Raw genomic sequence first — 16,248 nt, forward strand, 5'->3', positions numbered from 1 at the left:
TTACTGCAGACATTCCAATTTTGCCAAATACTAAGAGTGTGTGATTTTTAGGAATATAAGTATGCTTATGGTGGCAAAAGAGGTTTTTCACGAATCGCTAGTTCAAAGTGATGGTGCCCAACTGCGTTCATACTGAATGCGCTTTTGCGTGCTCTTATTAAAAGGGGGGCGTACCTTGTTTTATTTTGGAAATTGCTCCCTCTGGGATTTGGGCTGATCGAGAGAGGCCTTACTGAAGAGGTATTAAAAAGAAGGGGTTATCGAATGCGCTTCCTTACTTACGGTTTTCCGTGTGATAAATGCGCATAGGTCTACCGATTACCTTAGTGCCTTCTTACTCGGCCCTTCTTTTTAATACCTCTTCAGTAAGGCGTCTCTCGATCAGCCCAAATCCCCGAGGGAGCAATTTCCAAAATAAAACAAGGTACGCCCCCCTTTTAATAAGAGCGCGCAAAAGCGCATTCAGTATGAACGCAGTTGGGCACCATCACTTTGAACTAGCGATTCGTGAAAAACCTCTTTTGCCACCATAAGCATACTTATATTCCTAAAAATCACACACTTAGTATTTGGCAAAATTGGAATGTCTGCAGTAAAAACACAAAAACGGCTTCACTGTATAGCATATTCCACTATAGATCACGCACAGTGATATTGTCAAAACTATGGGCACCTCACTACAGTATTATTGTCAAAACTATGGGCACCTCAGTATAAGTCGAACCGAAGCATGAGAATGGAAGAGTTGACGCCCGAAATGAGTATGACGGGAAGTATTGCCATTTTCTAGTTCCTTACAAAAACGAAGGTACTATTGTACATAATTATGTGTTTTTCCATACCCTATCTCCCTGTTTGTCGCTGTCTGTGTGCGTGTCTTTTATTTTTGCAGGTACAATGAAACCTTAAAGTCACGAAGATTCAGGTCAATAACCTTTTATTCTTCTCACAGCTTTTTCACCACTCACTAACCCCCATTGGTCCTGACGAAAGCCTATAGATCTGTTGACTACCAAAGGCTGAAACATGTTGACCTCTTTTTAAAAAATATCGTATATAATGCACTAGAATCCCTTACCAATTCGCAAAGTGCATCAGTAATTTTATTCTTAGTCCGAATCCAGACCAATTAAAATTATCTCTGTCTGGCTGTCCGGATTTTTATTAGACACATCACTACCCCCCACTTTCCACGATCACTACTGCCTTAAACCCTAAGGCAAACCTCCTGGTGGAGGGTGCACAAGACAAAAAATGACTCGATGATTACGCATGCACGTGTATAAAAGCGGGGACACATCATATACCGCTAACGAGAGACCATCAACATACACGTGTATGAGAGTAATATATGTTTGGGAGATACCAGTTCCTTGACTTGTGAACCTAAGGTCTAAGCAGGACAAGTGATCCTTTCCCCCTTCTGATTATGAAAGCTACCTACGGAGACTGAAAGGATTCTAACTCTGCCTCCCCATCCCCATGATTATACTTGATTTTCTTTTCTTCAAACTTCAGGACAGGGGGCTAAGTCCCCGAGTCCCGTAATGGCTGCCAGCAACATTTGTCTGATGTTGTTGGCAGCCAATCAAAGCGCTCGCTCCCGCTGGAGTCTGACTACCAGGGGAGAGAATTGGGCCAAGAATTTTTTTTTAAAAACTCCATAGGCCAATCAGAACGCTTAGTTATGGAATTGGTGCCTCCACAAGACATTTGCGAGCCCTCTCACAGACCCAACCGTCCAGATAGACAAATATTTTTTAACTTGCATTTCAAGAAAATTACTGAACAGATTTACACCAAACCCATTATCTAGCTTTCTGCCAAATTTGATGTAATTCCGTTCACCAGTTTTTGCTGTAGCCCTTCTTAAAGAAAGTCCTTGGAAAATGCATGAGGATTTTGCGTTTTGAACACACCCCACACTTTTTTTCTCAGCTTTGCATTGACGGATCACCTTGAATCTTTTCATGCACAAACTAAGCAAAAAAGATCACTTTTTGGGTAAAGGTTTGTGGAGAGTCCTCAAACAGTGCCAAACATATTAGCAACACAAAAAAACACATTTACTATGGGAATGCTGACCTAACTATAATATATAGGTACATATATCTATAGAAATATATAACTATGTAGCTGTATCGATCTCATTGGCAAGCTCACTATGAAAAGTCCTGCTAATTACAATCTTCACTTGAAACATCCACCAAAAGTGACAGATACTCCTATTCACCAGAGATTAAAGAGGGAGTAGAATATTATCCTTACAAGGAAGCTCAAATTCAACTTCCTGATTATTAAGAGTTTAACCACCCCTCATATGTTGCTAATTTTAAAAACAATGAGTCACAGGCAGAACATAGCCCAAATAAAAGTAGAGAAATTTCACTATGCTTCTCAATTGATGAAATTGTAAAGGGAATCAAGGGTCTATCAAACAACAAGGCACCCGGACCTGATGGACTTCCGCCTGACCTCTTTAAATCATGTATAGCACTATGGGCGCCGGTCCTTACAGCAGTACTTAATGCTGCTGTGTTATGTGGATGCCCACAATCATGGGGGGTATCTACAATTGTACCTATTTTCAAGAAAGGGGACCGTAGCAGCCCTGCCTGCTATACACCAATATCACTAATAAACTCTGTGGCAAAAGTTGTTGGAGGAGTCATTTTAAACAGATTGGTCAGATGGTCAGAGGAAAATAATATAATATCTCCAATCCAGTATGGATTCAGGCCTGGACATTCCACTATTTCTCAATGTCTAAATTTGTACCTTATCATTGGGAAGTACACTAAGGCTCGAAGAGGAACGATTCACATGGCGTTCATGGACCTCTCCTCGGCTTTCGATTGCGTGAGTCGGGAGAAGCTCTGGGGCGCCATGGAAAAAATGGGCGTGGATAAAAACCTAGTTAATTTTTTAGAAGATATGCACTCTGATACTAAAGCAAATGTCAGATACACCCAGGACCTAAAAGTGACCAAAGATTTTGGAGTGTATCGGGGCGTCCGACAAGGGTGCATTCTGGCCCAGTTCCTTTTTAACCTCTACATTAATGATTTGGAAGAGCACCTTTTAAGCACTAACACAGACTATCCGTATATTGGTCGAAAAGGACTGCCGGTCCTACTATATGCGGACGACGCAGTCCTTTTATCTAGAACGGCCAACGGACTTCAAATCCTATTAGATTCCTTCTACTCTTTCATGAAGTCAAGAGATTTAAGTATTAACAACACCAAATCCTACATAATGAAGGTTGGTCAAGGCTTTAAAAAATCAAATTGCTTAAACGTAGCTGGAGTAGAAATCCCTGTAACTCACACAGTCTCCTACCTTGGGGTCCTCTTTGATAGTCAACTAAACTGGGGACCCGTGATCCAAAAAAAGAAGGGAGATGTTACTAGGGTTAACGCGGCCATATTGGATTTCTCCAGAAAAATGGGAAATAGCCCAGTTGCCGCTCTACTCCAACTATATAAGGCCAAAAGTGTTACCACAGCATGTTATGGCAGTGAAATATGGGGATATGCTCCCCTGGATGCACTACAGATAGTTGAAAATAACTTTTTAAAACAGATTTTAAGGGTTCCCAGGGTACAGCAAATTTTACTGTGCATGAAGAATTGGGGGTTCCGTACGTATGTGACAAAATTGCCGTGAATCCCTTGATATGCTGGATGAATTGTTGGTTAAATGACAATATCCCACTTACCAAGCTTATTTTAAGAGAAGCACTTACATGGGATAACAGGAAGGAGGTTCCCTGGCTAAAGTACTTATATAAGTGCTTTACCGATCTAGGTCGTTCTGAACTTTTCTTATTTCCGGAATCCATTACCAAAATGGATCTTATCACGGTCAAGAATGCTTTTATTGACTCTAGACAACAGGAAAGGGAATCATGTGAACTAAAAAAAGAAAGTGTACGTAATCATATACAAATTAAAAGCACTTTGCTCATGGAACCCTACCTGACATGGCAAATGTCTAGTTATGACCGTTTCCTACTGACAAGGTTCAGGTTCAACCTGTTTCATCTTTTGTTGGCTGTTCCTAGGGGATCTCATCGAGGTCAAGTGTTGCCGGCTTGCGGCTGCGACGATAAGTCTCCGCAAGACCTGGCACACTTTCTGTTCTTTTGTCCTTTTTATATTATACCCAGGAAGCTTTATTTGAAACCCTGTTTGAAAAAATTGAGCTTTGTACAATTTCGTCCTGCACAATATTTTCTCCAGCTGTTAAATTGTGAATACACTTTGTTCATATGTAGCTTTTTAAAATTGGCAGTTAAATTCAGAAACAGTATGGAAGGATAATAACACTGATATATGAATTGTTATTTATATTTTTCGTTAAAGAAATTCTATTTTTAATTGTTTTTTAATGTCTGATGTAGTCTAGTGCTCTTACTCATGTGATTTTAACTACAATTGAATTGAATTGAACTCTCTCCTTTTAATGAATATGTGTTCTATTAATTGTAATGTAAATACTTTTATGGTTGTCAATTCGAACAACCGAATAAAGTTTATTGACTTGACTTGCTAATTACAATCTTCACTTGAAACATCCACCAAAAGTGACAGATACTCCTATTCACCAGAGAATAAAGAGGGAGTAGAATATCATCCTTACAAGGAAGCTCAAATTCAACTTCCTGATTATTAAGAGTTTAACCACCCCTCATATGTTGCTAATTTTTTAATTAAATGGTTACAATGGCCTAAAATCGTATTTTGCCCTCACCTTAGGACTGAAATTTCAAACAATGATACACAAATGTCTCCATCAGTGCCAATGGCTAACTTGGCTCTGAGGCATACATTAACACCACAGAAAATGACCTCTGGAGAGGAAAGCCCGACTCGATAGAAGGCTTTGAGACCTTACAATACTGTGCAGAGAAGAGCTGTTACCCTGTTGGCAATGAGTCTCATGTGCATGCAATTTCTGCAAGCTGAAACACCATGGTCAGGAGATAGCCAATACAGGCAACTAAAATGCCCTTCTCCATCAGACATCTTTCCATCATACTGGCTGCATTACATCAACAAAACAGTGTACCACAAGGAAAACAGAAAAATCTGTCTTGCCGTCAGAAATGGCAATACAAAATGGATGCAAAAAAACCTGAATGGACTTATAAGGAAGAGAAAGTCTATGTGAAAGCACAAAGGTGTTCCAAAGCTTTGCTCGGTCAAGAAACAAAACTTTGGTAGAACATTTATGCCAGGGAACTGGTCTCTGTGCCATATAGTAAACTCTACTCACTGTAGCAAAAAGGTGTGCACAGCATTACTGTCTTGATCTGTTTTGAAAGGTGTTTAAGAAGAATTTTAATAAGATTTTTTTATGAGAACCAGAATGGCTGCTGTGAATAATTCCAGGCTTATGAATAAAGGGACAATATATTGTTTGAGAAGAACCACTCTGATACAGCACTTAACACTGCAGTTTTTAGGTTTTGACTGGCGATGCGCACGTAGTGCGCATGCGCCAAAAAACCTTATGATTTGTGTGTGGGGTCGGGTATACGCCCCCTCCTCCCATTGGCTAGCTCCATAAATGGAGGCTAGCCATTGGGAGAGGGCTCTGTCCGTCAATCTCGGACCAGATTCGGGGGCGTTCCCGAGAATTTTTGGCTTTTGGCTACGTCAGCCGAAAGCCTCTTCTCGTCAACGCCCCCGAATCTGGTCCGGGATTGAGGGCACCCGCCTTCCTGCTCCTGTCTCACGCGGCGCCCGGGCCGTCACGTTCTGCTTCCAAAGGCGGGGGGTTTGTTACGGGCAAATTTGCAATGGCGCTTTAATCATGGCGCATGCAGCGCTGCCTCCTTCTGCTTATTTAACACAGCCTGTTATCGCTTGAGAGAACTTCTCGGGGTGGGGGGGGTATTCCTCATACAAGTGCGAGTTCCTGTCGAGTACTTTGCAGCAGTGATAGCGCACATCTTTTACCCTCGCGCCGTTTACCTGCACACACAACAAACTGGGCCTCCATTTACTCGACCAGAGAAAGCCACCTGCGGCCCAGCCAAGGGGTGTAAACGGGCTGAAGGAATGCTGGAATGCACACAGTGCGGTGCTTGTTCAAGGGAGGGCTGGATGCCGCCGGTGTCCTCCGAGAGCAGGCTCAGAGCGGAAGTACTCGTGAATGAGTACCGTTTGTTTACATGGTAACGGGGGAGGACCGGTATTAGTGAATATGCTCTGCAGAGGCTGCTGTAGAAACCGGTGTGCTTGTGTAAAGAGGTGTTACTACAATGTTAGTGCTAGTGCTTCGCATACATTGGGCGCCTGCAGTAAAGGGCGTGGCCCCTTAGGGCTTTAATGCAGCCGACAGACAACCCAAGCCCGATATATCGACTTGCATTGACGTGAAGGGTTTTACAAGAAGGAGAAAGTTGAAGTACAGGCATTCTTAGCCCAAAAACTGTATAGCCTCGTGCCTAAATCGGGAATTATGGTATGTATTGCATACGTTGCGTTTCCACAACTCCCCCGGCTCCTGGTTCTCTCCAAACCCTTTCTCGAACATTACACAAATCAACAGCCATCTGACACACACACACGTGCATTTGTCTGCTCTCTGTTAACCGAACAGTACTATAGAAATAAAGTCACCATCTGTTGCGAGGTTCAGTGTTGTCGGACCCGGTAATTAATGTGCAAGAAAGAGTATGCAGCGTTCATCCTGTGGTACATGTGCCGACTGTACATGGTCAGGTGATTTCACGTACGGCAAGCAGTGGTAGTGTGGCCAGCGGTTGATGTGCATTAAAACAAGCATTGGCAAAGCCAGAAGTTTTCGCATGTGCAAGAGCCATTAGGTTTGCCAATATGTTTTAGCCATGTTGTACACCAGAGTACCTTCTGTAAGGTGGAGTGTTGTAAGGTGGAGTGTTGTAAGGTGGAGTGGTGTAAGGTGGAGTGGTGTAAGGTGGAGTGGTGTAAGGTGGAGTGGTGTAAGGTGGAGTGGTGTAAGGTGGAGTGGTGTAAGGTGAAGTAGTGTTATGGAGCGGTGCACAGTAGAGTTGAGTGGCGTGGAGAGGAGTACAGTGTCAGAGTTGAGTAGAGTGTCCTGGAGTGGCTTAGTGTCATGGAGTAGTGTAGAGCAGAGCTGAGTGCCGTTAATGCTGTTGCGTAGAGTTATATTTACAACAAGGGGTGGTGAGGGACAGTCTCTGAATTAAGCAGAAAACTCTCACCCAGTCAAGAGATCAGGGCTAGATCCAACACCGTTTTTTAGCTCACTGCACCATCCCAGTTTCAGAACCTGGCTGTATGCAAATTAGTCTGTTCCTGTCCCAGTGCATGATGGGAACAGGGAAAACCAAACTACAAAAGCCAATTCTTACACTGGGAAGGAAACAAGCTCCCGGGGACCGGTTTCTGGCATTACAGCCGTCTTCGGCCCGGTTTGCTTGAATCCTGATGGTGCAATGAGCAAGGGACTCACATCTGAGTATACCCTTCCACGCTTAGGGTGGACAAAAATATTTACAACAAGGGGTGGTGAGGGACAGAGTCTCTGAATTAAGCAGAAAACTCTCACCCAGTCAAGAGATCAGGGCTAGATCCAACACCGTTTTTTAGCTCACTGCACCATCCCAGTTTCAGAACCTGGCTGTATGCAAATTAGTCTGTTCCTGTCCCAGTGCATGATGGGAACAGGGCAAACCAAACTACAAAAGCCAATTCTTACACTGGGAAGGAAACAATCTCCCGGGGACCGGTTTCTGGCATTACAGCCGTCTTCGGCCCGGTTTGCTTGAATCCTGATGGTGCAATGAGCAAGGGACTCACATCTGAGTATACCCTTCCACGCTTAGGGTGGACAAAAATATTTACAACAAGGGGTGGTGAGGGACAGAGTCTCTGAATTAAGCAGAAAACTCTCACCCAGTCAAGAGATCAGGGCTAGATCCAACACCGTTTTTTAGCTCACTGCACCATCCCAGTTTCAGAACCTGGCTGTATGCAAATTAGTCTGTTCCTGTCCCAGTGCATGATGGGAACAGGGCAAACCAAACTACAAAAGCCAATTCTTACACTGGGAAGGAAACAAGCTCCCGGGGACCGGTTTCTGGCATTACAGCCGTCTTCGGCCCGGTTTGCTTGAATCCTGATGGTGCAATGAGCAAGGGACTCACATCTGAGTATACCCTTCCACGCTTAGGGTGGACAAAAATATTTACAACAAGGGGTGGTGAGGGACAGAGTCTCTGAATTAAGCAGAAAACTCTCACCCAGTCAAGAGATCAGGGCTAGATCCAACACCGTTGTTTAGCTCACTGCACCATCCCAGTTTCAGAACCTGGCTGTATGCAAATTAGTCTGTTCCTGTCCCAGTGCATGATGGGAACAGGGCACACCAAACTACAAAAGCCAATTCTTACACTGGGAAGGAAACAAGCTCCCGGGGACCGGTTTCTGGCATTACAGCCGTCTTCGGCCCGGTTTGCTTGAATCCTGATGGTGCAATGAGCAAGGGACTCACATCTGAGTATACCCTTCCACGCTTAGGGTGGACAAAAATATTTACAACAAGGGGTGGTGAGGGACAGAGTCTCTGAATTAAGCAGAAAACTCTCACCCAGTCAAGAGATCAGGGCTAGATCCAACACTGTTTTTTAGCTCACTGCACCATCCCAGTTTCAGAACCTGGCTGTATGCAAATTAGTCTGTTCCTGTCCCAGTGCATGATGGGAACAGGGCAAACCAAACTACAAAAGCCAATTCTTACACTGGGAAAGAAACAAGCTCCCGGGGACCGGTTTCTGGCATTACAGCCGTCTTCGGCCCGGTTTGCTTGAATCCTGATGGTGCAATGAGCAAGGGACTCACATCTGAGTATACCCTTCCACGCTTAGGGTGGACAAAAATATTTACAACAAGGGGTGGTGAGGGACAGAGTCTCTGAATTAAGCAGAAAACTCTCACCCAGTCAAGAGATCAGGGCTAGATCCAACACCGTTTTTAGCTCACTGCACCATCCCAGTTTCAGAACCTGGCTGTATGCAAATTAGTCTGTTCCTGTCCCAGTGCATGATGGGAACAGGGCAAACCAAACTACAAAAGCCAATTCTTACACTGGGAAGGAAACAAGCTCCCGGGGACCGGTTTCTGGCATTACAGCCGTCTTCGGCCCGGTTTGCTTGAATCCTGATGGTGCAATGAGCAAGGGACTCACATCTGAGTATACCCTTCCACGCTTAGGGTGGACAAAAATATTTACAACAAGGGGTGGTGAGGGACAGAGTCTCTGAATTAAGCAGAAAACTCTCACCCAGTCAAGAGATCAGGGCTAGATCCAACACCGTTTTTTAGCTCACTGCACCATCCCAGTTTCAGAACCTGGCTGTATGCAAATTAGTCTGTTCCTGTCCCATTGCATGATGGGAACAGGGCAAACCAAACTACAAAAGCCAATTCTTACACTGGGAAGGAAACAATCTCCCGGGACCGGTTTCTGGCATTACAGCCGTCTTCGGCCCGGTTTGCTTGAATCCTGATGGTGCAATGAGCAAGGGACTCACATCTGAGTATACCCTTCCACGCTTAGGGTGGACAAAAATATTTACAACAAGGGGTGGTGAGGGACAGAGTCTCTGAATTAAGCAGAAAACTCTCACCCAGTCAAGAGATCAGGGCTAGATCCAACACCGTTTTTTAGCTCACTGCACCATCCCAGTTTCAGAACCTGGCTGTATGCAAATTAGTCTGTTCCTGTTCCAGTGCATGATGGGAACAGGGCAAACCAAACTACAAAAGCCAATTCTTACACTGGGAAGGAAACAAGCTCCCGGGGACCGGTTTCTGGCATTACAGCCGTCTTCGGCCCGGTTTGCTTGAATCCTGATGGTGCAATGAGCAAGGGACTCACATCTGAGTATACCCTTCCACGCTTAGGGTGGACAAAAATATTTACAACAAGGGGTGGTGAGGGACAGAGTCTCTGAATTAAGCAGAAAACTCTCACCCAGTCAAGAGATCAGGGCTAGATCCAACACCGTTTTTTAGCTCACTGCACCATCCCAGTTTCAGAACCTGGCTGTATACAAATTAGTCTGTTCCTGTCCCAGTGCATGATGGGAACAGGGCAAACCAAACTACAAAAGCCAATTCTTACACTGGGAAGGAAACAAGCTCCCGGGGAAGTTTAGTCTGCCCTGTTCCCATGATGCACTGGGCCAGGGACAGCCTGATTTGCATATAGCCAGGTTCTGAACTGGGATGGGGCAGTGAGATAAATAACGGTGATGGATCAAGCCCTGATCTTTGGACTGGGTAAGAGTGGTCTGTTTAACTCAGACACTCTGTTCATCACCACCCCCTTTTTGTAAATCGTTGCGTAGAGTGGCGCCATGCAGAGTAGATTGTCATAGAGTCATAATAGAGTGAACAAGTGAAACAGGAGAACTAACTTACATACTCCAAACTGTCTTTGTGACTATTCCCCTTTACATTCATAAATAAATGCCGTTTCCCCAAAATATACCACTGAATCATCTGGCAGACAGTAGGGATTATGCTGCAGTCTGTCGTGCTGCTTCAGCTTGTCAGACAGACCCTTTCTGGTCATTGTATTCACAGAGACTTCCTCTTCAAACCCTATACAAGTAACAGGTCTACTGGACAGTTCAGGAGAAGACAGTACAGCCTATTGTTTAAGATGTGTCTCTTCAACTCTTAAACACCACAACATCTAGTGCCACAACTGGGCTGTGTAGCTCCCACAGTACCATCCAAGGTCATGCATAACGTGCATTAACAAACTCCTCCTTGTCAATTACTAAACAGCAGGACATCAGAAGCTCAACCCCCTATCGCATTTAGAAGTTTTTCTGCGGTCATAGCCAATATTTTAGGAGGCAGGGGTTTGAGTCAGAATCCTGTCTATAGGGCCCAACACACCCGCCCCCATTTGTCGGTGCTGCTCCATTGCGGGGTTTAGCGGGTAGAGTCTTTCTGGATGTCTGAGGGCGTCAGGATGCCAGAAAGAAGTCTGCACATAAAATGCGTGCTGTTGTTCAACTAAGGGGTGAAAGGGTACAGTGTGCCCTGGTACATGTGCCCTGTTACAGCTGAAGTTACTCTCTGACTTAAGTGGCATTAAACCCACAAACTCCTGTAGAGACGGTCGGGGTCACAGTACTGATGGATTCTGTGACTATGAGTGGTGCCGCTGCCGGTCCAATTATTTTCTGTGCCAGTGGTGTCGCCAAAGTCTGTCAGCAAAGCCTCTGTGATAGCCGGTGGGTCATGCTGATGTGTGCCGATGCCTGCGGGGTTGGGCAGGTAGCGGCGGGCCAACAGGGGCGGCCACTCGGGGTTAATGATTTCAATAGTGTTAAAGTGCAGTTCGATTGTGATATTTACAGTTTTGTTAACAAGACGCTGTACTCATTTGCGTAAAGTCTTATTTATTCAGCCTATACCTATTTCCCTCATTTTCATTGCTTGATTTTGCGCGTGAGAAAGTGTCACTCGTAGTCATTAAATGTCACTCATAATTAAAGTACAATTCTGAAAATGTCACACAAAGCAATCTGAAACCTTGGCAGCTATGTGGGTGGAAGGATGAGTGGGTGGAAGGATGAGTGGGTGGAAGGATGAGTGGGTGGAAGGATGAGTGGGTGGAAGGAAGAGTGGGTGGAAGGATGAGCGGATGGATGCGTGGGTGGAAGGATGAGCGGATGGATGCGTGGGTGGAAGGATGAGCGGATGGATGCGTGGGTGGAAGGATGAGCGGGTGGAAGGATGAGCAGATTGATGAGTGGGCGGATGGATGTGTGAGTGGATGGATGAGTAGGTGGAAGGATGAGCGGATGGATGAGGTGGTGGAAGGATGAGCGGATGGAGGAGTAGGTGGAAGGATGAGCGGATGGATGAGTGGGCGGATGGATGAGTGGGCGGATGGATGAGTGGGCGGATGGATGAGTAGGTGGAAGGATGAGCGGATGGATGAGTGGGTGGATGGATGAGTAGGTGGAAGGATGAGTAGGTGGAGGAGTAGGTGGAAGGATGAGCGAGCGGGCGGATGGGTGGGTGGAAGGATGGGTGGAAGGATGAGCAGATGGATGAGTGAGAGGATGGATGAGTGGGTGGAAGGATGAGCAGATTGATGAGTGGGCGGATGGATGTGTGAGCGGATGGATGAATAGGTGGAAGGATGAGTGGATGGATGAGTAGGTGGGCAGCTGGAGGGAGGGACGAGGGAGCAGATGTATGATGAGGTCGGCGGGCGCCTGCTTTGATAGATGAGTGGGTACCGGAATGGACAAGTGGGCAGCTGGGTGGGTGAATGAAGAGATTGGCAAGCGCATGCGTAGATAGATGAGCGGGTGGATCAGTGGCTGGGTGTTCAGATGGGTTAGATGAGTGGTTGAATTTGCTATTGTAAATGACAATGCCATTTATGTTAAAAAAAAACATAAATAAAAATAATGTCAAGAGCAATGCCAATAGCTCTAACTTTAACAAAGGCAAAACCATTGCATTGTAAATGCTTGTTGCTGTTTCTATGTGCTGAAAATAATAAATGCTACAGCTGTCCAATTTAACAGTACTTGCCCATCTCACAGTTGTAAGAAAATGAAAAAGTAGCATCCTCGCACTCAACCACAGAAAACTTTGTTTCAAACTCTGCAGCTTCACTGCGCTACATGTACAGACAACATAAACCACCACCCTTCTTAAAGGCCCAATACTTACCTGCTGTAGTGCAGCTGGAATTGTAATAATCTTCTGAATGGCACTTCCCAGTCGCTCTATGTAATAATCCCAATCCAGGATCTGTGTAAGAAAACACATAGGTCAGGAAGAAGAACAAGAGGAGTTTGGAAACTGGGCAGACAGTGGCAATGAATTACACAAAAATATGCGCTGAAGTAAGACCGGGCTCTTTTAGAAAAGCCAGTCAGGTTTTCAGGATAGAAACAATAAATATAAACCATGAAAATTTATAAAGAATGAATTTCAATGCACTTTATTTGGACATTTGTAGGCCATAACCGAGAGGGTTTTAGTTTTAGGTAAGTATTCTTCCAAGCAAGGTCAGGTCATAGGATACAAGGGAAGGAAAGGGGCAATCAGTAGAATTAAAGCACATCACCAGTCATGCTATCAAAGTCTCTGCAAAGGAGAGACTGGTGCCACACTTAAGCATCTTGGCAAATAAGCGAAAATACTTTGCAATATAGATGCCAAGAAAGTGAAAAGATTCAGGAAATACTAACGGTCCGGATGTCCAAATCCTGCAGCGAGGAATTCTTCAGCCATTTTCTAAGGTAATGCCTCTTCACACCGCTCTCTGCCTGGAAGATGGCTAATGGGATTGCCCTGAGAAAAATATGAAAGCAGATTATTTTAGCCCATAGAATGTAGCCACAAGAGCCTGTAAATCACAAGGTAGCATAAAATCTCTCACAAATATCCTATTACCAGCTCTATAAAAGTCAGCATTATCCTGACGCAGTTCAAGACTGCCAAGTAAAGAAACTTTTCTAGACACTTAGAGTACATTGAAAAATCACTGAGATTGTTGAACAGGTATTACCGCCACGTAACATGGTACTTCTAGGTCTTGAATCCCTTCGGGTCTCGCAGGTCACTAGACAGCCATTCATGTGAGAGGTCAAAGGTGCATGTAAATCAGCATGGCTTCCAGCAAAAAGAAAAGCCAAATTAAGCATTAGGATAAAAGTAAAATGTGATATGCTGCTAAAGAGAACCGTGTGGGGCCGATTATCGGTCAAACAAATTGTCTGAGAAATATTGTTTTCTAAATGTTGTGTTCAAACATTTCAACTAATTGGAGTTAGTAACTGAAAATCTATACCCAATGCACGATATTTATGTGTACGCGGTATTTATGACACAGTATTTATGTTGGATAGTATTTCTGAATACAATAGTCTGACAGATGCAGTATACTAGTACCCCATGCTATCTTTTCTCTCTTCCTCAAATGTATTTTACAACAAGTCTTGCCAAAGTCTCACTTTAAGATTTATGTGGCCTCGCTGACCTGTCTTTTTAGATCCTATGGGGTCACTAATGGGCTGGATACACCAGGTAAAATAGAATTTCAAAATAGATCTTATCGAAGTCATTGCTTGGATGAAAAATATGTGCCAAAACTTAACATAGAGAAGTCTTAAATTCTGATTACTGTGATCACAATTCTGTCTGGGACACAACTTGGTGTCCTTTTGAATTAGGAATTCTACCTAGCTCTGTTGCATCTATAAAAAAATTTTTTGGATTAATAGATAATTCTTTACTTCTCAGGGCAACAAATCGACCTCTTTTCTATTATCTTAAATGTTTGAAGAGGATTAGAACGTTCCTTCCTATTGATTGGTGAACAGTGGTCTATCATGCAATCATACTCTCATGTTTAGACTACTTTAATGAACTGTACTAAATTTCCCTATAAGTGATGTTAGATCTGGGGGTCTCTAATTGGCAGAGGTAAGTACCTTAGACCAAGTAGGGACCCTTGCTTCTAGTCAGGGTGAAGGAATACACACAGTAAATAACCTCCGCTCTCCCTCTAGGTAGCTTGGCGCGAGCAGGCAGGCTTATCCCCAAGGCATGTGTATAATAAATGCACTTAACACAACAGTAATCCCCAATCCACCACAAACTGAGACCACACAGGTAAGTATATATAAAATATAACTATCTAGTTTCAGCAAGGTAAATAAAGCAGTTGCACGATAATCACTTCATTAGAAAAATGTTGTACTTAATTCTTAATGGTTGCACTTGTTAGGAAGTTCTTAGTAAAAATAAAATAGTCTCAAGTCTCTTGTCTCAGTATTAAAAATAATACCTTGGACTCATCTCACATCAGCTCTTTAAAAATGAGCAAAGTCAAGCAATGCCAGTGTGTAGTTTAACTGTTAAAATCAGCCCCTCACTCTATTTGGCTCACACTACGCGAGCGCGGCTCACCAAAAGCTCTGGGTGCACCGTGCCGATGAAATCCGTCGTGTCCCAGCTCCAGGCGCTCTCAGCGCGCCCCACCGTGATTCTCGCGCCTTCGCGCTAGCAAGGTAGGCTTCCCCTTGGTCCGGCAGCCCTCCGCCCGCTCTCTGGTCTTCGGGGAGCGGCGGGGAGCTGACGCAGCGCTTCAGCGCTGGGACTCCGGCCAGGGACAGAGCGCGGATCACCAGGAATCCCTCGGCGAGGTCAGGTCACTCTTCCCCGGGCCCGGCGGTGATCGTACGGCACTTCGGAGATTCCCTCGGCGAGGACGGGGTCGAACGGCTGACTCTGCTTCCGGCTCCTCGCTGGGGTGGCTTCAGGCAAAACTCCTCGGCGGCTTCACGGCTGCGGGCCAATCCAGTCGCGACCCTTTGGTCGAGCCTCCAGCAGCACCCGGGAGTCAGCCAATGGCAGTGCGGCTCCCGGGACAGACCAGCAATGACGCTCCGCTCCTTCAGCCAATCACGGCACCGTAAAAGCTATAACGCTGCGGCGCAGGGGCCAATCCCGTCGCAGCGTCAGTGAGGGTGCTCGGCTCCTTCAGCCAATGGGAGCGCGGCGGCTCCGATCTTCGCCGCTGCAGCTCCTAAACACCGAGGCAATTTGTAGAGGGTGTTTCTGGCCCCGGGCCACGACGGTGCTTCGGCGGCAAGAGATTTTCGGGGCCGTAGGTCACGGGAAGACCGCTCTCTCAGTCTTACAACGGGGCTAGAGCAGGATTCACGAGGGGAGGCACCACAGACCTCCGACCCTCACGATAAATGTGCCGATAAACACACCGATCTCTCGCAGCAGTCAGAGCCCGATCTTTCTGTAGTTTTTGGCAAAGCTTTTAGGAACCTTTAACCCTGGGTTCCAAACAGGAGGCCAGCTCTTCTCAGGCCCTTGGGGATTCGGTTTCAGGAGACACAGCACACAGCAAAGTCTCTTGTAGTTTCAAGCAGGCAGGATCACAGCACATAGCAAAGTCCCTTTCTTCTCCTCAGCTTTCAGTTGAAACAGCAGGTCAGCCCTTAAAGCACACAGCAAGGCAATCTTCCTTCAGTTCTCCAGCAGTCCTTCTTCCAGCAGAGGTTCCTCTTGATTGTAGAATCTGATCTTCTGCTGTCAGGGGTCCTTCTCTTATACCCCAAAAAGTATTTGAAGTCCTTTGAAGTCCTTTGAAGTCTTTGTGCAAGTGGGCCCTGAGCCTGGTCCAAACCAGTTCTGGGTGTTGCTGGGGCTCTGGGGGTTTCCTGGCTTC

The 16,248-nt window shown here is 45.3% G+C and overlaps 1 protein-coding gene across 1 annotated transcript in view; it reads right to left on the reverse strand.

Annotated features, from left to right (window-relative positions):
• Positions 1–16,248, reverse strand: part of POLE (DNA polymerase epsilon, catalytic subunit) — a 300,678-nt gene that overhangs the window by 127,124 nt on the left and 157,306 nt on the right. The window contains exons 27-28 of the mRNA XM_086943189.1: positions 13,250–13,352; positions 12,726–12,806 (exon numbers count right to left, since the gene is read on the reverse strand). Of these exons, the coding sequence (XP_086799315.1) occupies positions 12,726–12,806; positions 13,250–13,352 (184 nt within the window). The remainder of the gene's footprint in view (positions 1–12,725; positions 12,807–13,249; positions 13,353–16,248) is intronic.

This window comes from Lissotriton vulgaris, chromosome 11 (assembly GCF_964263255.1).
Source record: "Lissotriton vulgaris chromosome 11, aLisVul1.2, whole genome shotgun sequence".
Lineage (NCBI taxonomy): Eukaryota > Metazoa > Chordata > Amphibia > Caudata > Salamandridae > Lissotriton > Lissotriton vulgaris.